This window comes from Mytilus galloprovincialis, chromosome 12 (assembly GCF_965363235.1).
Source record: "Mytilus galloprovincialis chromosome 12, xbMytGall1.hap1.1, whole genome shotgun sequence".
In the NCBI taxonomy this organism is placed as follows: domain Eukaryota; kingdom Metazoa; phylum Mollusca; class Bivalvia; order Mytilida; family Mytilidae; genus Mytilus; species Mytilus galloprovincialis.
In genome coordinates, this window is record NC_134849.1 from 46,171,188 (window position 1) to 46,197,238 (window position 26,051).

At 32.9% G+C, this 26,051-nt stretch overlaps 1 protein-coding gene across 1 annotated transcript; it reads left to right on the plus strand.

Annotated features, from left to right (window-relative positions):
• The first annotated feature begins 724 nt into the window (after window positions 1-724).
• LOC143055350 (uncharacterized) lies at window positions 725-25,955 on the plus strand. Its single transcript, XM_076228480.1, has 7 exons — window positions 725-1,056; window positions 5,806-5,893; window positions 21,861-21,971; window positions 22,408-22,512; window positions 23,907-24,011; window positions 24,590-24,705; window positions 25,379-25,955. Exons 1-7 carry the CDS (start codon window positions 739-741, stop codon window positions 25,388-25,390), a joined length of 855 nt encoding a protein of 284 aa, XP_076084595.1. The 5' UTR covers window positions 725-738; the 3' UTR covers window positions 25,391-25,955.
• Window positions 25,956-26,051: the final 96 nt, after the last annotated feature.

Here is a 26,051-nt window from a genome sequence, read left to right on the forward strand (position 1 = left end):
ATATATACTGAAAAATAAAAATAATTTTGAAATGCCTCGCGACTGTTGTAAGCGTAAACTCATCTCGGAACGAGACCGGATCCACGAAATATATAATTAAAACTTATTTTTGTTCAGCAAATAACACATTTTGATTGACCAAAACAATTTTATACCAGGAAATTCTATTCCTATTTCAACAACTAGTGAGGGAATCAGGTCCAGTCAAACCTTCTACCTTATATGTACCTAGTTAACAAACAGGACCTTTCAATTTATCTGAGTATTGACAGTATTTGAAATAACGGAAAAGGCAGGTAATAATTTCAAATAATATAATGTAAAAAAAAATCAGTTTTAATCATACATGTAAGTTTAATTAATAGAAATATGCCTTCAACGAGTGCATGTAAGTTTAAGTAAAAAGTTTCACTTAATCCAACAAATCGCAATTTATTATATCAATAGAAAATATCTATATTGATATATAATTTATACAAATAGCAAAAATTGTATGGAAAATTCCCGTGGAGGCTTTCATCTAAAATCCATTGAATTAGAAATTGACATTAGTATCTACCTTGAAAGTAAATAGATTATTGGTTGAAACAAATCAAATGTTATAGCACTTCTATTGTTTAAATCAACACTTTCATTTCAGACTTTTGATATCGTTCCATGTTTAGATGCGTATACAGATTGGGATAACACGTATTTCAATCTCTCCGTAGAAAAGACAGGGACATTAGATGTAACAAGATGCCATTTCAAAGATTCTGCACATCCGCAACCGTATTCTTTTTAATTCTTAGTGTGGTGTCTTGCAATAAACAATGTTCCGTGCAAAATATAACTGGTAGCAGTTTTACAACGAATACGTATATGAACTCTTATGTTATTAGAGAGGAACACAACTCAGGACCAAAAATGTGCATACGAGATTGCCTACTGCAGCACGAATGCAATGCCATAAACTATAATGACAATAAGAGATGTGAATTGTTGATTACCGAAGAATCCGACATAACTAGTTACACAGCCGGTTACTACTATTCAAGCATTGCAGACTGGACCATGGTAAGTCGCTGTAAAATAGAAATACATTTATTATACCCTTCTTTTCGCTAGTTGTTGATGCGGTGTAAAGCAATTATGAATTGTTCAATTTATGAAACCCATTTAAACTATTATGACAAAAAATAACATTGAAATAAGTTATCTTTGTATGTTATTGTATGTCCTAATCCATGGGTGGGGAGTCCTTCATTTCTCTATTCTTTAATTCATTAGATTCTTGTTCTCCTTTTCATATGTTTTACTAATATCCACTATTCGTTATATTTTTGCATCAGGTTATGCTCAATTCTTTAGTTTTTCACTCTATATTTCACATTTATTAAACCCATTTACTTTTATTTTTTGCGATTTGACATTTTTTGTGCTGATGCGGGGTTAAGCAAGTATTTTCTTTTTTAACTATTAGGACAAATCATTTTATTAAGATAAATTATCTGTGTCTGTTCTTTTATGTTATAATTAATCTACATGTATACAGATCATTCAAAGAGTGTAAATCAAAGCTCCCTCAGGTTGCTCGTAGATCGGTCTTATTTCCCCCTTAAGTTGCATCGTAATAGTTTTCAAGTTATGAGTTCTTAATAATTGTCCGGCGTGTCCGTGTTGGGTTCCTCTCAAAGAAATTAGAATTGCCTGAAATGAATCATACAAACGTTTTAACGAACTATAAAATGCAGACAACAATTAACTTCCTATTTAACGTAAGGAAACTAATTCTGGCCTCAGACCTCATATATTATCCCCCTTTGCTAAAAAGCATTTTGAATAAAAGTCAAATTGAATAAAAAAAATTGCACCGCTTCAAAAATGAAATAAATTTAACTGGTTACAGACCATTGTAACTCTATTAAAATATTCTTGTCCCAGGACAATCCATCGGTGTTTTTTTCTTTTGAGAGCCCTATGAACATGACAATGGTAGGATTTGCAACTTGAATAAATGACGAAAGCTAAGTTCTATCCTACTTTCATTTCGGCCAAATTAGTACTTACACACTTTTAACAATATTTTTTTCCACATCTTTTTACTTATTTCAATATATAGACAACTCATAGGACCACATAAATAGTCAACTTTTCAAAGAAAAAAGCAGAAGACCATCATTAATTGTGGTCTGAAGCCTTCTAACAAAAAGTAAAATCACAAAATTCTGAACTCCGAGGAAAATTCAAAATGGAAAGTCCCTTGACAACAACTATCATATTCCTGACATGTTACAGGCATTTTCAACAGTATATGGTGGATTGAACCTTGTTTTCTAGCGCTAAACCTCTCATTGTTTGGCAGTCTTATCAAATTCCATTATATTGAACACTATGCGTGAACAAAACAGACACCATAGACATAAAAATGTCACAAACAGCAACACGAAAACCCCACTAAAAACTTTGGATGATTTCAGGTGCTTCGGAAGGGTAAGCGGATCCTGCACGCCCGTCGTGTTGCTCATTATACGTAGCCGGTAAATAGTCTAATTCGGTAGGTCACATTCGTGACATGGGAATGGGGTTGTAGTTACGACATAACCGATATCATCTATGAAACGGATACTCCATAACGTTCATCCAACTCATAACGGCGTCCGTAAAATTTAAGAAGTGATGATTTCAACATAAATCATTCCAACTCTTGGTTTAAAATTGAAAAAAATCACAATTTTCTCTTTGCTGTAAATAAAACACTTTTCAAAACAGCATGGCTCAGAATGAAATATCGAAGGGGGAAGAGCCCGCTAAGCCAATGAAACCAAACTTTAATTCTTATAAGTATTAGATACTAGTTGACGTGGTTAAAAACAATGAAATCTTCTTCCTGTGAAAACTCACAGTTACAGAAAAAAACGAGAGGAAGAAAAAGTTGTTGGGCACAATAGTGGACAGAGTCAGTGCAGTGGGGGCAATAAAGTTATGCCTCTTCAATAATGGTTTAAAATTTATAATTAGATCAAGTAAGTATCTCTCGCGGGTGAATTACACTTATTGATGATTTGTCGGTACCAAACATCAATGTGTCCTGCTAGCTGGCCAGCAATGCCTCATTTCTTATTTCTAGATTAATTTTATGAATTTTTGGAAAAAGGTACATGTGTCCCCCATGTTTTGAATTTTTATCATTCCTGAAGAAATTATATATATATATATACGTCTTACAACATCTTTTTTTCTCCTTGCTTAAGCCTTTTATTTAACACTTCTCTCAACATGCCAAAATTGTTATGATTTATAGAAAATATTATCCTCTACACACATGGCCAAGATAACACTTATATATATTCTTATTTAGTTGTTTTTTTTAAATTATTAGAATAAAAAGTTCCACGGTTCACGTTTTGTCTTTTTTCAAAAAGCAACTTGTTAGATTAACAAATGAATGTGCAGCTAAGAGTAGTAGTAGTAAATAATATCAAGAGAAGCTGTTGCGAATTGTTCTTGGTACATCCCTAAGTTGCTAAGTTTGTTTTAAGAACACTTAATAACTGACCAAAATTTAAGAATGATTTCGTGTTACCAGAATTAGTAAGATCGCTTTAAGATAGACCTAAGAATCGTTCTTAAATCATGCATTTTTTCAAAACATTAAGGGCTGTCAATCATTCTAAGATAGGTCTGAGGTTGGGTCTTGTTACACTCTTAAATCTTAAGACACTCTTTAGATGTTCGTAAGACATAAGAATGCTTCTTGTTACCGGCCCCTGGATGGAGTTTCTTTCATTCTTTAATTGTTTGAATCATTTTTCTCTTATCTTCATATTTTTTACCATTATTCTGTACTCGTTATATTTTTGCAACCCACTATACACTATTCTATAGTATTTTTTTATCCTATACTTCTCCATTCTTTGTTTTTTTACCGTAAATTTATCCGTTCTTTAGTTTTTTTACCGTAAATTGCTCGATTCTTTAGTTTTTTATCCTACATTTCGCATTTCTTTGGTGTTTTTCCCTGTACATTGCCTTGTTCTGTAAACCCCATTCAGATCCTAATCTATACGTCTAGTAAAGTCAAAATTTAAAAAAAAGTTCAATGATACCAAAACGTACCGGGGTCGTTTGCACGTTAAACGTTTTCAAACTAGACAGATAATGAACCTGCATCAAATTAAACTATCTGGACCATGCATGTGTTTTTTTCTCTTCGTTCATACGAAAATTCCGCTCGGATCAGAGGGTTGTTGGCAGATGATGTAGGTTTGTTTTTTCCTGTTTAATATTTCCTGTATTCTGGTTGTGGGTTGTTGTTCAGTAAATGTTCAGTATGTTAAGTGGTTTATATTTACATGTAGCAGCTGTTCATTCAATGTCTAAAATGCAACTCAAAAGTACTGAATTAACTGCAAACAAAATCTAATCAGTACTGAATTTACCAAACTGGATGAGTTTGAAAACTGTGAGCTGAACATGACTGACTAATTTATTGTTCATACTTTCTGATCCTTTTAAGATCAATATAACCGTTTCAGACAAAAAACAATTTACTAGTGTACAAAATTTATTATTTTCAGCTATGAATATTTCTACACAAATGATTTACCGGTAGTGATAGCTACGTTTACACTAAAACTATACTCAATTTTTCTGTATAATATTAATATTTGATTTGATTTTTGGTGTTTTAACGCCACTTTTAAGCACTGCATTTAGGCTATTTCGTGGCGGCCAGGTTTTATTGGAGGAACCCGGAGTGTCCGGAGAAAACTACCAACATTCGATAGGAAAACTGACAATCCTAGTCAATCAAGATTGGAGTCGAGTGCACCCGCACGAGCGCCGGGGTTCGAATTTACAACCTCGGTGTTGACAAGCTAGTGATTACAGTAGTAACTACTTAGACCACTCGGCCACCGAGGCCCCTATAATATTAAGACATCTTACGGGAAAATAAATTGCTGTTCATTTATAAGTTTTTTTTTAATTTTCAAGTGACAAGTGGTATATATATGATTACAATCATCAAGTATTAAAAGTGTGTAAAATGGTTTATTTGTGATGTGTTACTTTCTCGTTGACATCTATCATATTACTAATCTAAATCGTTCTTATTCTCCAAATACATAGTTAACTGTGAGTACATATACAAAATACAGGATTTTATATGATATAGAGAGAAAAACTATTAAATGTTAATCGTAATTCAATTCTTCTTAAGGGGGCTCCTGGGTATAAATCAATTTTGTTTTCTAATATAGGATTCCGCTATATTTTTTTTACAAATGAACTTTATCATATACTTAAAAGAAAAATGAAATAAAAAAATGGGGTCACCGTTCATTTAAGCTCATAATCTGCCTCCGGAAAAAGCATACATTTTTGTTAATGTCCTTTTTTTCTGTTGAGCTAATAGGAGAAAAATAGGTAATATCGAAATAAAAAAAAAATAACCTAATTACAGAAATCGCTGAAAACAATAATAAAAAAATATAGGTCACCGATGAGTTGAAAAAGATATTTCACATTTAATTTTTGCACCAAAGGGAGATAATTTGGAGCCTTTTCAATGATATAAACATTTTAAAAGTCATCTGGGGCCAAACCGAATCGTTATTTTGGATTGATTTTTGTACCAGAAGTAGTAACTAAAAGTGTAATAAATAAAATTTGTAATGAAAAAATAAATGTTTAATTTTTTGATGAAATGTTTGTACCCACGAGCCACCTTAAGTTATTTATTATTTTTGGTTGTATCTATATATCTAAGTGATATAATTATGATACTGCAAAATTCAGCTTTTCTACTTTTCTTTTTTTTAGAATCCAAACCAGTGCTGGCCTAATCCTTGCATTAACAGACAAAGGTGTATAATAGCGTTGTACGGAAATCATGTATGTGTACCCGTTGGTAAGTTTTATTTCTTCTTGTTTCTATTGCTATGTGACGTTTACATTTTCTGTCGCCAAACACGCGTAACCATGAATGTGTTTTTTTAATTTGATAGATGCTTTTTGTGCTTTTTGTTAATGATTGTTTGTTTTGAGATTGTAACACAGTGATGACTGCTGTAACCATATTTTGACTATTTTACCGATTATGTCTGTTTTGTTCACGCATCGTTGTTAAAATAACGAAATTTGACGCGACTGTCGTACAAGTGAGAAGTTTTGCGCAAAAAAACAGTTTCAATCCACCAGTTTCTACATTTTAAAATGCCTGTACCAAGTCAGGAATATGACAGTTGTTGTTCATTCGTTTGATGTGTTTTATCATTTGATTTTGCCATTTGATTAGGGACTTTCCGTTTTGAATTTTTCTCGGAGTTCAGTATTTATGTGGATTAACTTTTTGCTAGAAATCTCAAAGAAAAAAGTAAGTGTTTTACCGTTTTCTCTTATTCTCAGCCGATTTATCCTTTTCCTGGCCTGCTGTTACTTTTGAAATCACGAAAAACGGTGACCATACAACGTTTCATATTATGATTTACACGTCGTTTGCAAATAATTGGAAAAGAAGGATTAAATGTGTCTGCATATTGTCTTAAAAGCATTAGATAAACATACTCTACCACCTAATCTCGTGCAATATGTCATTTCTCAACTCTCGACAGTAAAATCTTAGAATTAATTAAAAAAAAGGTTGGTGCCTATTAAAACGTTTAAACCCGCTGCATTTGTTTGCACCTGTCCTAAGTCAGGAACCTTATATTCAGTAGTTGTGGTTTGTTGATGTAGTCACAAGTGTTTCTCGTTTCTCGTTTATTTTTAGATTAGACCGTTGTTTTTTCTCGTTTGAATGGTGTTATACTAGCCATATTTAGGGGTCCTTTATAGCTTGCTGTTCCGTGTGAGACAAGGCTTTGGGTTGAAGACCTATAATAAGGATTTACTTTTATAAATTGCGACTTTGATTGAAAACTGTCTCATTGGCACTCATAGCACATCCTCCTATATCTCAAAACGCCGATAGATCATTTTTACCTCATGTCTTCCGTGGGCAGAAACTAATTTCAGGTGGTAAAGAACCAGCCTACAATTGACAAAAGAAATCAATTTTAATTAAATATGTGTTAAAACAATATCAAATCGGTATTGAGCAAATATAATATTGTAGCAGGAATTAAATTTGAAATTAGCAAATAGACAATTTGAGTAGAGATAAAATTGAAGTTATTAAAAATTTACCTTAAGTGCATATAATTTTGTTTTATGTTTTTAAACATTACTAATTATTATACAATATAACATGTTTTATTTATAAGAATCCGGACTTTGTTTTGTCATTCCAGAAATTTCATTTTTCAATCACATTTAGTATTCATGACTACATGTGCTTTCCTTGACAACGTGACAACAATTAATATGAAACAACTCTAAGACTTATAAAAAAATTATCACAAGAAATATTTTATTCTTAAATAAATGATTTGGGGGTTGCAAGGCGGAAACTGTAGGAGTTACAAAATATTAATGGATTTTGAAACAAATATTAAGGAGAGTGTCACTCGCGTGAATTCCATGTAAACGCCGCGTTATCTCTGCGTTAACTCCCAAATTTCAATAGACATAAAAAGTAAACAGACGTTTACTCTTGCGTATACGGTAGTTCTGGGTTGCGTTCAATATCGTAGCGGCTAGATAGGACTACGTAGATATATGACTTGAACGTGTACCTAGCCTAGCTTCTACACAGATATTGATAGCAGTAGTAGACAAAAATCTACGTACATGTAGCCAAATGTTACCGCTACGATATTGAACGCAACCCAGGGTTCAATATCGTAGCAGCTACGTAGCGTAGCTGACATTACGCACGATATTGCGTCTGAAATGGTAACGTAAAATTTTTACGTTTTACGGCGATTAACGATTATTGGGGATATTTTTTTATTTCGCTTTCTTTTTTTTGTTTTGCATATCAATATGGATACTTCTTAATGTTTGGCTGTACTGAATATGCATGGAATATTTCCCACTGAATGTAAAGTAAGCAACAAACAACAAAATATATCGTATTTGCATATTGCATACGTCTAGATGAAATGGAAAGATATATACGGTAATGAGTACCAATGATACAACTCTCTACTAGAGACCAATTGACACAAAACGTAAAAAAATAATGCAATGTTTCCAAACAAGATCCGAAAAGGAAAAAGACATATATTTGTTTGAAGGGTCTTGTCATAAAATTCACTTTACTTTCTTTAATAACGGAACGATTGAATTAAGAAAGGAAAGGATTGTCAGAAAAAAGGTAAGTTATATTCATCTCATATGTTTATAAGCTTTGTATGATAAGGAGAGGAATATAGCCCAATTTTATTTTCCCTTTCAAGTTCTATACATATAAATCTTATTGCAGAGAAATAAAAAAAAATCGCAGTTTTACGCTTCAGAAATTTGAAAATTTCAAAAAAATCCTCTCGTAATACACAACCTTTTCACAACATTAGAATCTCATCTTAACAAACAACCCCAGTCATCGGATTTTTTTTTATACTTTGTGGTCTTGTCGATATTATTTGACTATCGAGAAAATTCGATCTGAAGAAATATATGCAAATGATTCACCATATATAAATAGCGTTCCGAATCGACAACGTTGAAAACGTATGAAAATCGTCCAGTGGACAAACTTGCAAGACATTTCATTTCCTTGAAAATAGTTTTGACTACGCAAATTATCCAAAAAATATGTAGCTGTTATGTAAAGTTAAAGTACTATTACGGAAAAGCACTTATATATGTACCAGACTCAAGCTAGCGACCAATCCTAGCGACCAATCAAGCTAGCGACCAATTCTAGCGACCATTAAAGAACACAATGAGAATCAACTTGTCAAAGAATCATAATGTGGTATATGAGAAAACCACAAAACGACTTAATGAAACAACAATCTGTTAAAAATAGAATATGGCTACCAATACGGTTTATATTGTTTTTTTACCTTTAGATAACTAGAGATATCCATCATATCAAGTCAGAAGGGACACTACAACATCAATGTCGTCTGTAGCCTAATGTACTGACTAGTTTGCTGGCTAAATGTCTGCATCAATATATATCAGTAAAGGGAGAACGTCCCAGAAATTTGATTTTCTGGGGGGGGGGGGGGGGGGTATGGTATTTTTTGAAAAAAAAGTTTGTTTCCATTTTTGGGAGAAAAAAACATTTGTTTCTGATCCTGAGAAAAAAAAAATGTTTGTTTCACCCTCAGCTGCCATTATATGTAATGCTAAAATTGAAAGAAAAAATTGTTTTAGACTTCTCGCCAAAAAAAAAATAAGATTGTTTGTGAATCCATAGCCCCCCTCCCCCCAGAAAATCAAATGGTTGCTGCCTTACGGTCTTTTCTGTTGTAGGCGTAGCATAAAATAACTATTTAATGTGAGTTGACTTAAACTCGTTCCTGTGTAAAATGTATAAGCTTTCAAATAAACGAAATAAGAAATATCTCATGTTCGAAAGAATAAGTATAATATACTGGCTTTCTATACAATCGGCATCCTCAAATGGTCCGAGTACACAGTTATCGTCCTTTGATTTTTCGTTGTCCACGAATATAGTCCTTAGTGTGGACAGTGTGTTATTTGCCATTTTTTATACCCCTTCCAAATGTATTTCTTCATGTTTTATGCCTCAAATAGCAAGTAAGGGGGATTAAAGCACACTGTAAACAAAAAATGGGTCATGAATTTTAAAGTAAAGTAGTGATTTGGTCCGGTTAATTAGAAAAGGTTAAAAGATAGCACATCGGAAGCTTTCTAAAGATTTCAGGACCCCCTTAACATAAAATTGTCCATATTTGGAGTTAGAGCCAAGGAATTTTTCTTTAATATTTGGGTGCTATTGAGAAAGTGTAGGTGGGATTCAATTCCCAGAAGGTTTTAACCCCCAAAAATCACTTCAGTGGGCCCTGCTCTGATTTATAACCTTTTATTTGAGCCATGTCCGGTGGCGAACTTTACCGTATGCAGCTTGCGAGGCCTGCCGAAAGAATGTACGTTGGACACGAAAAAAAAAACATCGCCACGTGTGGGAAAAAAACTTTGCCGTAGGGAACTGTACAAAAAGACTGAAAAATGAGCCCATACCCATAACTGTATAGGTACCTCAGACTTTGGATGGCCAGTGAAGTCTTCTGGTGCACTTTCCCACCCAGGGATTGATACGAGTTGAAGATATGGATGATAGCTTTCAATCTAACCACCTGCGGTAAAGAACTTTGCCGTAGGGGGATGGGAGTAAAGCGACTGCTGCCACCACCCATAATGGACCAAAATGAGAAATTGAGTATGTTGTTGTCAGCTTCCGGTGCACTTTCCCACCGGGGGATTTTCATGAATAAAAGGGTCTAGGACAAGCTTTTAATCCCGTTAGGTGTGGGGAAAAAACTTTGCCGTAGGGAACTGTACAGAAAGACTGGAAAATGAGCCCATACCCATAACTGTATAGGTACCTCAGACTTTGGATGGCCAGTGAAGTCTTCAGGTGCACTTTCCCACCCAGGGATTGATACGAGTTGAAGATATGGATAATTATAGCTTTCAATCTAACCACCTGCGGTAAAGAACTTTGCCGTAGGGGGATGGGAGTAAAGCGACTGCTGCCACCACCCATAATGGACCAAAATGAGAAATTGGGTATATTGTTGTCAGCTTCCGGTGCACTTTTCCACCGGGGGATTTTCATGAATAAAAGGGTCTGGGACAAGCTTTTAATCCCACTAGGTGTGGGAAAAAACTTTGCCGTAGGAAACTGTACAGAAAGACTGAAAAATGAGCCCATTCCCATAACTGTATAGGTACCTCAGACTTTGGATGGCCAGTGAAGTCTTCAGGTGCACTTTCCCACCCAGGGATTGATACGAGTTGAAGATATGGATAATAGCTTTCAATCTAACCACCTGCGGTAAAGAACTTTGCCGTAGGGGGATGGGAGTAAAGCGACTGCTGCCACCACCCATAATGGACCAAAATGAGAAATTGAGTATGTTGTTGTCAGCTTCCGGTGCACTTTCCCACCGGGGGATTTTCATGAATAAAAGGGTCTGGGACAAGCTTTTAATCACACTAGGTGTGGGAAAAAACTTTGCAGTAGGGAACTGTACAGAAAGACTGAAAAATGAGCCCATACCCATAACTGTATAGGTACCTCAGACTTTGGATGGCGAGTGAAGTCTTCAGGTGCACTTTCCCACCCAGGGATTGATACGAGTTGAAGATATGGATAATAGCTTTCAATCTAACCACCTGCGGTCAAGAACTTTGCCATAGGGGGATGGGAGTAAAGCAACTGCTGCCACCACCCATAATGGACCAAAATGAGAAATTGAGTGTGTTGTTGTCAGTTTCTGGTGCACTTTCCCACCTGGGCATTTTCATTAATAAAAGGGTCTTGGACAAGCTTTTAATCCCACTAGGTGTGGGATAAAACTTTGCCGTAGGGAACTGTACAGAAAGACTGAAAAATGAGCCCATACCCATAACTGTATAGGTACCTCAGACTTTGGATGGCCAGTGAAGTCTTCAGGTGCACTTTCCCACCCAGGGATTGATACGAGCTGAAGATATGGATAATAAATTTCAATCTAACTACCTGCGGTCGCTATATCTTCAACTCGTATCAATTCCAGGGTGGGAAAGTGCACCTGAAGACTTCACTGTCCATCCAAAGTCTGAGGTACCTATACAGTAATGGGTATGGGCTCACATTTTCACTTTTTCTGTACTGTTCCCTACGGCAAAGTTTTTACCCACACCTAGTGGGATTGAAAGCTTGTCCCAGACCCTTTTATTCATGAAAATGCCCAGGTGGGAAAGTGCACCAGGTATTTTACATTAATTTCTGGACCTATGGCTGGTATAGCTATAAAAATACGGAAAGTCAAACAGAAAATAGCCCATTAAACATGTAAAAATAACATTGATTTTTTTATAAACCATCTTTGAAGGCTAAATTAGTAGTCAGCTGTCTGAAAATGAATTTTATTGCACAACAACTTTCATATATAAAAAATCCACAGGGGCCAAAATGCGAAACCAAACTCCTAACTGTGTATTGCTGTCTTCTGGTTCCCCAGAAATTCCAAAATAAAAAACAGGTACTAAGCCAACTATACAACGGGGGAAATATGCCCTGTTTTTTTTATTATTTTTTTTCTGATTATTATTCAACACGGGTCTTCAGTGATCCTAAGTGAATACGCTTTCATTTGATACCAAAATGAAGTAAATATTATACTTATTGACAAAGATTTATAAATATGCATAGTAACTATTTTGTTTGATATATGTACTACTTTGTATATTCTCTTGATCGGGCCGATATAGTAATTTATTATAAATGTAATAGGACTGGATTGTTTCCCTTTTCAGTTATCCATTATTTTCGACTGTTTATTTGATTTGCTTATCATAAATTATTATATTTTCATTTTATTCATTCTAATTGATGTTTAATAATTGAAGAAGACTGACATTCCAACTCCTTTTTTTATTTGACGTTTGTTATAATTTTGCAATGTTACTTACTTTTGGTTACCATTTGTTTAATACTTATTTAGATGAAATAATACTAATATTTCAATTGATCTTTTAAATACTGATTGGTAAACTAATAGATTGCCGACGTATCTTTTAAATCTAAAGATAAATTGAAATTGCTGATGCATCTATATGTGTAATATACGATAATTTAATAATAAGTGTATATGTTGAATGATTGAATAAAGGTAAAATAAAAACAAGTTGATACACAAAATCAACGAAATATATTTGAAACTTACTCTGATTACATTTGAGAAGATAGGAAAGAATAGTCACACAACATTAGTTTTTGTCACTAAATCAGAACTTTTTCTTGACATTGCATTGTGTAATTGATAAAAAAAAATACGAATAATTTATCTAAAAAGAATGTATTGTATAAGGAATAATATATAAAATGTTATCTGTTAGACAACTTATTACTCTTTTGTCTTTATCGGGCACTTTATTAATAACATGCTACATAATGTCTGAATAAAGGTTGAAACGAGAAAAAAAGTTGTATCTTCACAGAAGGAATTTACTTAGAGGTTAAACAGTAAAGTTGACCTTATACAGTATAAAACATTGCATAACTATTCTGTATGAATACTTGTGTGATGCAAGATGTATGAGAAATATTTTTGAGAAACACTTTTTAAAGAACAACATTGTTGTACTAGAAACCGAAGGATTCATAACATTTATTTTCTAATTTTCGTGTTGATTATTTATGTCATTATACTTAAAACATTCTTGTGATATTTTTGAGTAATATGTAATATATCTGTTGTATATAAATGTTGAATTAAAGATTAAAAAAATGCATCTGGCTGAACGTAGTTTAAATGTTTGACTTGATGATGAATGTTGCATTGAATAAATTTAGTTTTTTCTTTTATATTATATTTTAATTTGTTTTACTGCCTTCTGTAATATCTGAAGTGCCTTGGACTATACCCATTATACTGTTTCGAGAACCACTCCCCTCAAACCTAAATGGTTTTGAGGGGCAATACTCGATATGTTTCTAGTTCCTTGTTCATTTAAACATTTTAATTATCTCACCGTAAGTTGACATTTGAACGGCTGTACTTAGATTTTTTTTAATTCTGTTTTACAATACTTACGAATATGTTCCGAACCATATCAATATTTGGACCATATGCGTGCGGTCATGACCATATTAGTATTATACTCTTTTTATTATCAACGGGCCGGACCATATGAGGTATTTAGACCATAAAGGTCTATTTTTTCAAAATATCTAATCTGGAAACAGTATATATAGTTAAAACAAAAATCTCGATTTGAAATAAATGTATAATACCATGTAATATAAAGTCTTCAAAAACTGAATAACTGATTTAGAATATTAGCCTCCAGCAAGCACGCTACTCATGTTTATTTGTTGAAATCCAAAATAAAATTAAAACAAAATTAATAGGTGTTCCCTTTGTAATGTTTCCTTTTCAAATTATATTAAGTATGTATTTTTCTATCAATAGCGATACCTCACGTATTAAATATTAGTAGAACGTTGTAGTATAATGTCATTTTGTGATTTTCAGACATATCTCGAAATGGTTCTGTTATGTGTTTATGCTCAGTGTTAGCTTAAGTGGTCGATAGAATTGGGCCATTCCAGTTAATTTCTGACAGGTGGGGATGGATGGGGAGATTTTAATTCATACCTATCAGAAAAAAAAATCACGAAAAACTACCTATCAGATCTATAAATTAAGACCTATCAGATGTAGAGTTTCTGTTCATATTGGATGGATGGGCTTTCATGGGAAAAAAATACCTATCAGAATGTTTTACTGCAAGGATTGTACCCATCAGAATTTTAAATACAATACCAGATATGCATGATACGAAACTGTCTACATTCCAAAGCACCCCTAAGATCTGAAATAGGTATTTTTTTGTAACCCCTAAGATGTAATTATTTTTTATAATTTACTACTGCAAGACCCTCAGAAATTTTTGCGTATAAGTGTACGTATCAGATGAAAAAACCCAAAATTCTACCTCTAAGATGTATAAACTGGAATGGCCCATTGGTCGCTAGCTTGATTGGTCGCTAGAATTGGTCGCTAGCTTGAGTCTGGTTATATATGTCTATATAGCATGCAACAAATCTGAAATTTCAATAAATAACGTCGCAAATGACAGTTTATTTGTAAATAGCGGCGAAATCCGACATAGGACATCTTGCAAGACATTTGCCAGAAGTCGTTGCATTTTTTTATGTGGTGTGAGTGCTTCAATAAATAACGTCGCAAATGACAGTTTATTTGTAAAAAGCGACGAAATCCGACAAAGGACATCTTGCAAGACATTTGCTAGACGTCGTTGCATTTTTATATGTGGTGTGAGTGCTGCAAACAATCGATTTTGATTTGGTCTATCTATGTTCTTTTATGAGCATAATTTACACAAACGAAAAATCATATAATCTTATATTTTAAAACCTATAAATTTTGATAGCTTAACATTTTCCTTAATCTGACCATAATGACCATTTTGTTTTTGCTAAATATAGCGTTGATGAAACAATGTGTGTTGTATTTTTTATGGAATAGTATTTACCTGTCTAGTCTATGGATATAAGTTTTATATAACTAACCTGTTATGATTTTATAGAAACGATGTTTATTAGTGTGGACTGGTTGATTACACGGTATTGACGCAATAACGTGCTTTACGTCAGCTGTTATCAATAATTATGTTACAACTAGTCTATAGCTCAGGGATGATTCCAGGTGTTTTCAAATGGGTCCCTTGAACATCAAATTGGGAATTTTTATCCCAATTGGGAATTTTTTATGCATACAATCTAAAACGAAATAATATCATTTTCCTGACCTGTAAAAACGGAAAATGTATATTAAGTTTCACCTGAACACTGCTTGAAGAAGTTATTGGATTCAGACCAGGGAAGTTGTAATACATGAATACCATGAATACCATTGCACATGATGCACTATCATCTTAACTTTGGTAAACAAGGCATATATATACCATGGCCAGCTAACATAAACCTATGGCACTTAAGCAGTTTAGCTATTTATTCGAATTTCAAATTATCTCATAATATATAAGATATCTTATATAGCATATTAGATTTTTATAAGATATCTCATTTAATATATGAGATATCTTATATAATTTATTTTTTTAAAGCTATCTTATATATTATATGAGATATCTTATATTATATGAGATATCTTATATTATATGAGATATCTTATATTATATGAGATATCTTATATATTTAATAAGATATCTTATAAAGTTTAAAAACTTTATAAGATATCTTATATACTTTATAAGATATCTTCTAAAGTTTATAAGATATCTCATTAAGTATATGAAATATCTTATAAATATTTTTTATACAAGATATCTTATATAGTTTATTGGATATCATCTTGAGAAAACTATATAAGATATATTATATGAATTATCTTATAATTTCTATACATTTTGTGTACGATGTCTCTAATAATATATCTTATATAATATATATAGATTCTACCACTTCATCGAGTGTAATACGATATTTATCCACTCGAGACAGTTAAATTTTCAAATTTAAAACGCAAGGCTTGCCCGAGCATTTTAAATATTTAAAATTTAACTGTCGAGAGTGGATAAATATCGTATTACACGAGATTTAGTGGTGGAATCTGTTTCTCTAATGATTTTCTAACATTATGCAGGCACACTTATTCCTTCTTTTCAAATGATCTGCAAAAAGATGTGTTCTTTCTATGTGACTTCATCAGACATGGTCGCCTTTTTTCATGCCGTCACAATAGGAAATTCAGAGGAAAGCAAGAACATTCGACGTCATAATCGGATTTTAACCAATGAAGTACTGAGATCAAACGAACCACACATTGATTAAATTTTTTTTATACAATGGGTGCAGAAAGGGATAAATTGACGAAGAATTAGAGAAATAACATATATCTTAAATAATCTTTTTTATAAGAAATCTTATATAAATAGATATCTTATATAGTATATAAGATATCTTATAAATATACTATATATAAGATATCTTTTAAATAGTTTATAAGATATCTTATACAATTTATAAGATATCTGATAAAGAAAACTATATGAGATATCTTATAAACTATAAAAGATATCTCATAAATTTTATAACATATGCATGTAAGATATCTTATAAACTTTATAAGATATCTTACAAACTATATAAGATATATAATGAACTATTATATAAGATATCTTATAAAGTTTATGAGATATCTTGAAGTTAGATTAAATAACAAAACGGCTTGCCATATTAACCAGTGAAAAAAAATCATCCATTCAGTATTTTTTCAACAGATCATCTTTAAAAGCTTACCTTGATTCAAATGGATTTCAAATTGAACTGGCCAATTGTCAAATTCAGAAAAGCAATTACAAAAGGTTATATACTTATATTTAAAGCAATTGCACCAGGCACCAGTGAACTTTAAAAGTATTTGGATCATTTTTATATCTTTTGAAACAGTTCCATAATGATGACATCGTATTTCAGGGGGGGGGGGCTCATTTCATGATTGGTCCATCGACAGCATTATTTTCAAAAACGCTCAAACTTTTGTCTTTTGAGGAAATAGAGTAAAATATAAAATAATTTCTTTTACAAAACAGGATTTAAGCAAGTTACATAAACGGCTCTGCTGGGCAATCTGCTTTTATAAGATCGGCGCCCATTAAAATTAATTCATCAATGTTATATCAAAATTTGAATTTTTTCTTTGCCGAGGTCTGCTTTGACACCAATTTTGACAAAAAGCATGTTTTTGATCAACCTGCTAAGCGATCTACTTTTGCGAATTCAAATACTCCCATAAAATTTTATTCAATTGAATCCGGCTGCTAAAATTGTTTACCTCACGTTGACATAATTAAATCGTTGTTAATAAAATGCGATCTTAGTCAGCATTCTTATCCGGATTTTACGACGTTTTGACGACAAACTATGAAAAATTATAGTTGCGGTAATAGGTGACTGAAACTCTTCGGAAATACCGATTTTTATTTTATTTTCCTGAATTGGGAATTTATATTCACTAACATTTTTTTGGGGCCGCTGGCAGATTTAAGGCCGGCCCTAAACTATATAGTGGAATCATCCCTGATAGCTACACGTTCAATGGTCAAAATCTACGTAGCACTACGTAGCTGCTACGATATTGAACGCAGCCCAGGTGTATACCGCCATGTTGAATTTTTCAATCACAGTAAATAATCGGTCTAAGTTCTTTTCCCAAATCTGCATATTTGAACAAATTTGCAATTTATTAGTTGCACTGTTTATTTATATGAAGAAAACATAGTTATTCATTGCATAAAGGAAAATGTTTTAACAGATACAAAATAGTTGTGCTTTTACATTTTTTTTTTCTTCAATTAAGCCATTTAAGGGGAGACTACTTTTTTAGTACACAATTTATACTGACCATATAGGAAAATTTTCATTTTTTACTCGTAGCAAGAAAAAGAACAAACGCGCGTCAAATAAAAATAAACTTGTGAAATCTGAGTAAACGCGTTTACTTATAGGGCACATATGGATAATCTCGTGAAATCTGAAGTAAACGCCCGTTTACTCCTAACTAAATGGACACAGATTAAACGCGAGTTTATTAGGGAAGACATTTTTGTATTTTTAGCGCGTTTACGTAAATATAGTAATCGCGCGTTTACTAGTAAACGTGAAATTGAAGTAAACTAACGAAATATGTGCACGCAGTGTTACCGTGCGTTTGCTTTGTGTAATGCTTAGTTTGCATCCAACCGAATAAGATGTAGCTATATATATACGTTACAAGTAATAAATCATTATAAGTTAACAATTTCAAACATCCATGCATTTTTATAGAATAATTTCAAATGATATTTAAATATTTAAGATAGAAGTTATATTGGAATAATTGTTTATGCTAAATTGCTAATGTTTATCGAAAATCATATTGTTTTGTATACGCTTCAACTCTTTTTCTAAATAATGTTTTATTGACGTTTCATTAGAAATAGATATTTAGATACAGAATAAAGAGATGAGACAATATGTAAATGGATTGGCAACATTATAACACAAATAAACAACAACATTTTTTGTATTTGTATTTGTAATGTTATTGGGGGTGTTAAAGCGGTGACTGAAGCACATTTTGTATGCAGCTCGACCTAAAAATATGCGTACGATCATCACTTTTACAAACCCATAAATAATCAAAAGAAACGTTCGGTTCTTGTAATTATGTTTTTCAATGTCAATGATACCAAGTGCAAAAGTAACTACTGTATTTCTGTATTGTATATGGAAATCAAATATGATATTGATGTGCTTCGCAATTATGATCAGCCAAATTAATTAAGGATTTAAGTGACACATACAAGTGAAGTAATTATTCTCAATAAGTGACCTATCAAAACGGTACCTGTGCGTTTCCTGGTGGTGTTCGCTTTTACGAAAAATGTTTTTTACGAGGGAGGAATTTAAAATATCCATACACTGCTTTATAAATGAATAAGAAATGTTATCAGCAATCACAGTCGGGCTTCAAAGTTATTGTGAAAATGCCTATTCGAGTGGTGGCGTGAATCAGAAGTGGATACTAAAAATGTCTACACTTAACACAAGAATTCCCCATTCCAAACTAAAAGACAAATAGAAAGAGTCGGTATTGCTTTGTTTTCTAAAAAGAATGTTTAACGTAGATACAAGATTCTTGACTTAGAGAGGAATACATCATACTAGTACTTGATTCAAACAAAAAAATCTCTGAAACTGACATTGTCAAGATGCTTGAATTCTTGATTGACAACATATTTGTTACGTTTAGAGGACGTGTTTTGTAACAGACTGTCGGTATTCCAATGGGAATCAATTGTGTCCCTCTTTTTGCCGACTTGTTTCTTTAGTATTATGAGGCTGAGTTTATACATGAACTTCTTAGGACAGAAGATAAGAAGTTAGCAAAATCTTTGAACTTTACTTTCCGTTGATGATGACTTTGTACTCTATCCCATCGAACTAGAGATAAAGGATACTACAGATACAGTCGGACACAAATATTGATTAACATCCAGAAATTGACAATCAGGGCGCCCGATTCGAAACAAAACTTTACGACAAAAGAGATGATTTCAGCTTCCCAATTGTGAAATTTCCATTTCTATGTATCAACATTCCAGAAGCGCCTCCATACGTAGCATATGTATCCCAATTGATACGACATTCCCGGGCTTGTATTTCCTATAATGCTTTCCTTGATAGAGGGTTGCTGCTTACAATGAAGCAATTTAACCAAGAGTTCCGAATGGAAGTTGAAATCATCCCATCGTAAATTTTACAGACGCGATCGCGAGTTAGTTGACCGTTATGGAATAACCGTTTCATAGATTATATCGGATATGTTCCTTATGTCGTAACATCATTCGGCTTGCCTTTTCCTTTTCACAAATATGATCTACCAAATTATACTATTTACCGGGTTTGTAATAACACGAGCATTTTCACATTGGGGGCAGGATCTTTTACCATTCCGGAGCACCTGAGATCGTCCCCAGTTTTGTTTTTTTCGTGTTTTTTTTTTTTAATTTGGATGCAAGTACAAAAAAAATGTATATACATAACAAAAAAAGAAGATGTGGTGTCCACAAGAGACCAAAATGACACAGAAATTAACAACTATAGGTTACCGTACGGCCTTCAACAATGAACAAAACCATACCGCATAGTCATCTATAAAAGCCCCCGAAATGACTATGTAACCAATTCAAACGAGAAAACTAACGGCCTTATTTATATAAAAAAAAAATGAACGGAAAACAAATTTGTAACACATAAACAAACGACAACCACTGAATTACAGACTCCTGACTTGGGACAGGCACATACATACATAATGTGGCGGGATTAAACATGTTAGCGAGATCCCAACCCTCCCCTAACCTGGGACAGTGGTATTATAGTACAACATAAGAACAAACTATAAAAATCAATTGAAAAAGGCTTAACTCATCAGATGGACAAAAATACAAGTGAACGTAGTCGGGTACTTGTACATCTCAACAACAAAAAGACACTAGGAACAGATCTGTATTACAGACTGGAATCAATCTCGAAGTCCTTAACCAATAAATCGTAAACAAAATCAATTTGTATTACTTCAAAGTAACAGTCATCAAATACAATGTACATATGATGTCTCGTGTAAAGAGATTGCCACGCTATTTGCACGTTAAGGTCCCTTGCAACAGCTCTTCAAGTGGTCCATATGTGGCCCGTTGCAAGGCAAATGTCCTGTCCCTATCCAAAATACCTTAATTGTACATGCAGTGGCAAATTTCCCCGACCTTCATCCTTGATGGCCTCTATTAATACAAGACCTACCTATTGTTATTATTGTTAACATGTTCTCGTCCTAAAAATGTTAAGCAGCCAACAATCAATCAATCAATCTTTGTTGATTGTTTACAAAGGTGACAATCGGTAAACTTCGACTTCAAAACACGACAATTAATTAGCTGCCATATTTTCTGAAATTCACAACATTGAACGAGTGAAATATTTTATTTTTTTGACGATTATACGATATGGATGATAAAACAATGATAAAAAATCAAGCATAGAAGACCACGTTAATGATACATGCATGCATTACTTTAAGAATTGGATTAACATTATTTTTCACCAGTCACTCGTTAAATATGAGTCCCTATACTTTAGAGTTGAGGTTCATTCATGGTTATGGTTAGGTTAGGGGATGTTTTAGGTTAGGGTTAGGTTTTAGGGTTAGGTTTAGTGTTAGGTTTAGGTATGGGTTAGGGTAAGGTTTGGGGTTAAGAATAGTTAATTATAGCTCTTTAAGGGTTGGGACCCCTCAACCCCTAAAGTGAAAGAAGGCCACTTTAAATACAACCAAAAATAATTACATCATTACATATAAATATTAAAGATAAGAGGATGTGGTTTGAGTGCTAATGAGACGACTGTGAATCCAAGTTGCACTGTGAAAAAGTAAACAATTATTGATCAAAGTACGGCCTTCAACACAAATCATTGGCTCACTCAGATCAGCAAGCTATTAAAGGCATCAAAATGACTAGTGTAAAATATTGAAACAGGAAAACCAACGGTCTATTCTATATTAGAAACGAGAAACGAGAAAACATATTATCAACCACATTAACAAACGACAACCACTAAAAAACAGGCTCCTGTACGTTAATAGTATCATATATCACTATAATATTCTAGTTAGAGAGATATTAGTTACTTCAATCATTATATTTTGTGTACGCAGATGATGCGTGTGCGACCAACAACCCTTGTCAATATGGTGGTTCATGTCGGAACACAGTTGAAGGGACAAGGTGTGTCTGTCTAGATGGATTTTCCGGGGAAAACTGTGAAAGTAAGTTTTGAAGATTTTTTTCACACCGGAAATGTTTCTTTTTTTTAATCACAATATTATAAAATTTAAATGTATGAATAAATGAAGGCCTCTATATGACTTTGAGATGAAGAACAGCAATAAAAGAGCTGTTTCTTTTCTTTTCGTGAAATTTTGTTTCTTGTGCATGAACTGATTTTTTGACATAGACATTTACCCCATATCATTTGTTTTTCTATTTAATGATACAAAATTTAAGACATGGTTACCGTAATGGTTTTTAACAGCTGTAAGGATACTATAAAAAATAAATAAGTAGGTATTTTAATCTAAAATGTATATTTAATTTAGTTTTAATTCACAAATGTTTTCTAGTTTACTCGCATACTTTACACGTGACAAATGATTTGAATCAATATCTGTTTAGTATGATGTATTTGTTATTTCTTATTTTTAGTCACGCCTTGTACAGTCCATCCATGTGGTGTTGGAAGCTGTGCAATAAATGGCGGCACATTCACATGTACATGTCCAGGATACTACACAGGGAATCAGTGTCAAAGTAATACATGCTTTAACTATATAGCTAGTTAGTCTTGTAATTTTTTTTCAATTTTAGTTTCTTGTGTACAATTTGGAGTTTAGTATGGCGTTCATTATCACTGAACTAGTATATAGTTGTTTAAAGGCCAGCTGAAGGACGCCTCCGGGTGCGGGAATGTCTCGTTGTATTGAAACCTATTGGTGACCTTTTGCTGTAATCTATTCTATGGTCGGATTGTTGTCTCTTTGACACATTCCCCATTTCCATTCTCAATTTTATTAAATGGTTTTATATTTTTTTTTATTTTTTATTGTTCAAATTATTTCCACTTAATCTTTGTTTTCGTTTTTAAAGTTGAATTCACACATTATGGTATGAATTTCATTCAATTACAGACAGATAAAGTCTACTTCACATATGAAAAATATAAGAAGTGTGCGTAAATTTGACTTCAAAATTTTGATTCAAAGCTCAAATTTTTAAACCTAAGTTAATAGAAAGATTTTGAATTAACTGCCCTTTATCAAAAACAAATCTTAGCATATTGACTGAACAATACACAAGAGAACGACCATTTAACTTCAAACAGAGGTGGTTGTATGGTGTGTGTTTTTTTTTATATTCTTATCCCAAATTTGATGAAAATATATATTTTTGTCAAGCAGCAGTTGTCAAAAAAATATTCTGACTCCAGATTTTTCCACATACCTTATAGTATTAATTTGAGTAAAAACATATGATTGATAACGTCGAAGATCGTCCTGTGATAAATGTAATATTTGCCATTGCGCTCTAACACCAAATACACCGTCATGATATTGGAGTATTTGCCAGTCATATCGCCGGTTGTCAAACAAGTATAAAAAAGAAGATGTGGTATGATTGCCAATGAGACAATTCTCCACAAGAGATCAAATGATACAGAAATTAACAACTATAGGTCACCGTAAAGCCCATACCGCATAGTCAGCTATAAAAGGCCCCGAAATGACAAATGTAAAACAATTCGAACGAGAAAACTAACGGTCTTCTTTATGTACAAAACATGAACGATAAACAAATATGTAACACACCAACAAACGAGAACCACTGAATTATAGGCTCTTAACTTAGACTGCTATCAGTCTGTGCAAAACAATAAAAAATAACTTGTTTGATTGCAAGCAACTCAAATCCTCTCCGATCAAATACATGTACATGTCAGATTCACAAAATAAAACAAAAAAGCAACTTTCAAGGAAAATGCGAATCTGATAAATGTCTCTCTGACAATAACACATTAAAAAGAGAGTAGATTTATATTTGTATTTCAACTAGGTTTCTGAAATGTGGAGTAGTATTCCATATCCCAGGGAAATACAACGTTGTATAAATGTGTGTATCCATCATTTTTTTTAATGTTTATTTTATAGATAATCCATGTTACAACAATCCATGTGGCGCCGGAACTTGTACCGTATCAGGATACAATTTCAACTGCGCATGTCCATCCTTCTTTACCGGAACAAGATGTGAAAGTAAGATAGTGACTTTATTCATTTTACAGACAAACGTTCACCTAATTTGTCCCAGTTAATGGGATAATTTAGGTCGTCAATCAATGGCCACAGCCACACTGTTTTGAATATGATTCTATGTCATTAAATTCATAGGTCAAACATTCTATCAAAGCTGCGAATTTAATCTTACTATTTTGGTGTTTTATGTTTTTGTGTTTTGAAATCATTGATTAATTGATATGTTCATTGCGTGAAACAGCTATATCGACTTTACTAATATAAAAGATTATTTTTCAAATTAGACAAAAATGAACATTTGAAACTGTTATGTATAATACTGTATAACTTACATGTAGCATTTAACAATGAGATTATTACATCTTAACTTGTGATATAGTTTGAGTTGTGTACATTTGACATTTTTGGGCATTTTATGCGGGTTGGTGTTTCTCATTGTTTAAGGTTACCTACTATTATCTAGTATTATTTCTACCTACTGTGTCCTTTAGTCTCTGGCGATGAGTTCAACTTGTCGCATTAGCAATCAAATCACATCTTCTTATTTTTGCATGTATGTATCATTATACATATTGCAGAGAATCCGTGTGCCAATAGTTACTGCATGAACGGTGGGACTTGTACGATGAGTGGTTATTCTTACAGCTGCCAATGTTCCACCACTCATAATGGCGACCGATGTCAAAATCTTATCGTAAGTTTATGGTTCTTTTTTTCGATTCAAACTTTTATTTATGAAAGTTTTATATTGTTAAATTAAAAAGATATATTAATACATTAAAACATACGAAAGTCAACTACACGGAAATGTTGTTTGCATCTTAGTCAGACAAAGAATATTCGATAAACAAAAACTCATTCTTAAACAGGTAAATACTATGAAAAGCACATATTTTAAAACTATAACATCAAATTGAACAGAACTAGAAAAATCCAATTGCACGATCATTTCACCATCTATTTACATCTATATCTATGTTTATATCACTAATATGACCATCGACAGTCTTCGGAGGTCAGCTCGATAGGTAATTAGAAGGCGTCCATACTATAATTAACACGGAACGATGATACATATTATTATGCATATGCCTTTTTTTTGAATATACGATTTAGTATGTTATAAATAAAAACTTGAGAATTTGACAACTTATGCCCCTTTAATGTGGAACAATACGAAAATTACGTATATTTTGAAAAGTCCAAACAGATTCTCAAAAAGACAAGAGTTTTAGTATGTAATAGGGGAGATCTAAATCTAAAATAGAACGATCAAATTAATACGTTCCGGAAAAAAAAAACATTTTTATCATTTTAGAATTATATTTCTTTACTACGTTTTAAGTTATTTTTTTCTTATGTTTTAGGAAGAAGGTTAGGCAAACAATATATGGTAACAGATCTTATTTACACGTTGAACTATGTGAAACCCATTGGTGACCTTCAATTGTTATCAGGTCTTTGGTCGGGTTGCTGTCTCTTTGACATATTCCCCAATTCCAATCTCAATTTTATGGAATATTTTTTATTGTAAAAAAATGTAAATGTTACAGTTTGTTGTGTAAATGAATCTTATGTTATGCATTTCTATATTCTATAATCACTTTTGAGGTTAATATTCCGGAACATTGATTACGATATTGGTCCAGCTTTTAACACTTTAACACATTTTATCCTGCAATTGGGTGTTCTACTATACAGATACAGCCCTACAGATATATCGCTATGCTGTCTCTGTATACTATACAGATATCACTTTAAAGCTCCGCCCACTACCGGATTGAGTATTGTATGAACCTGCGTGACCTCAGAATGTGTATTGCAATCGCATTTGATTGTGTATGTCGAGTCTGAAGCGTAGGACAACTCGTACACCCCTGTTTCAATTTAGACAACGTTTTGTTATTTGTTTTTACTGTTGAAATAAGGTGTTATGTTAAAATAGGTAATGTATTATTGTTGACCATTCAAGATTCTTTTTTTGCGAACCCGTCTTCAGCTGAATGTGTGATTACAGTATCGTATTACTACACGGGCCTC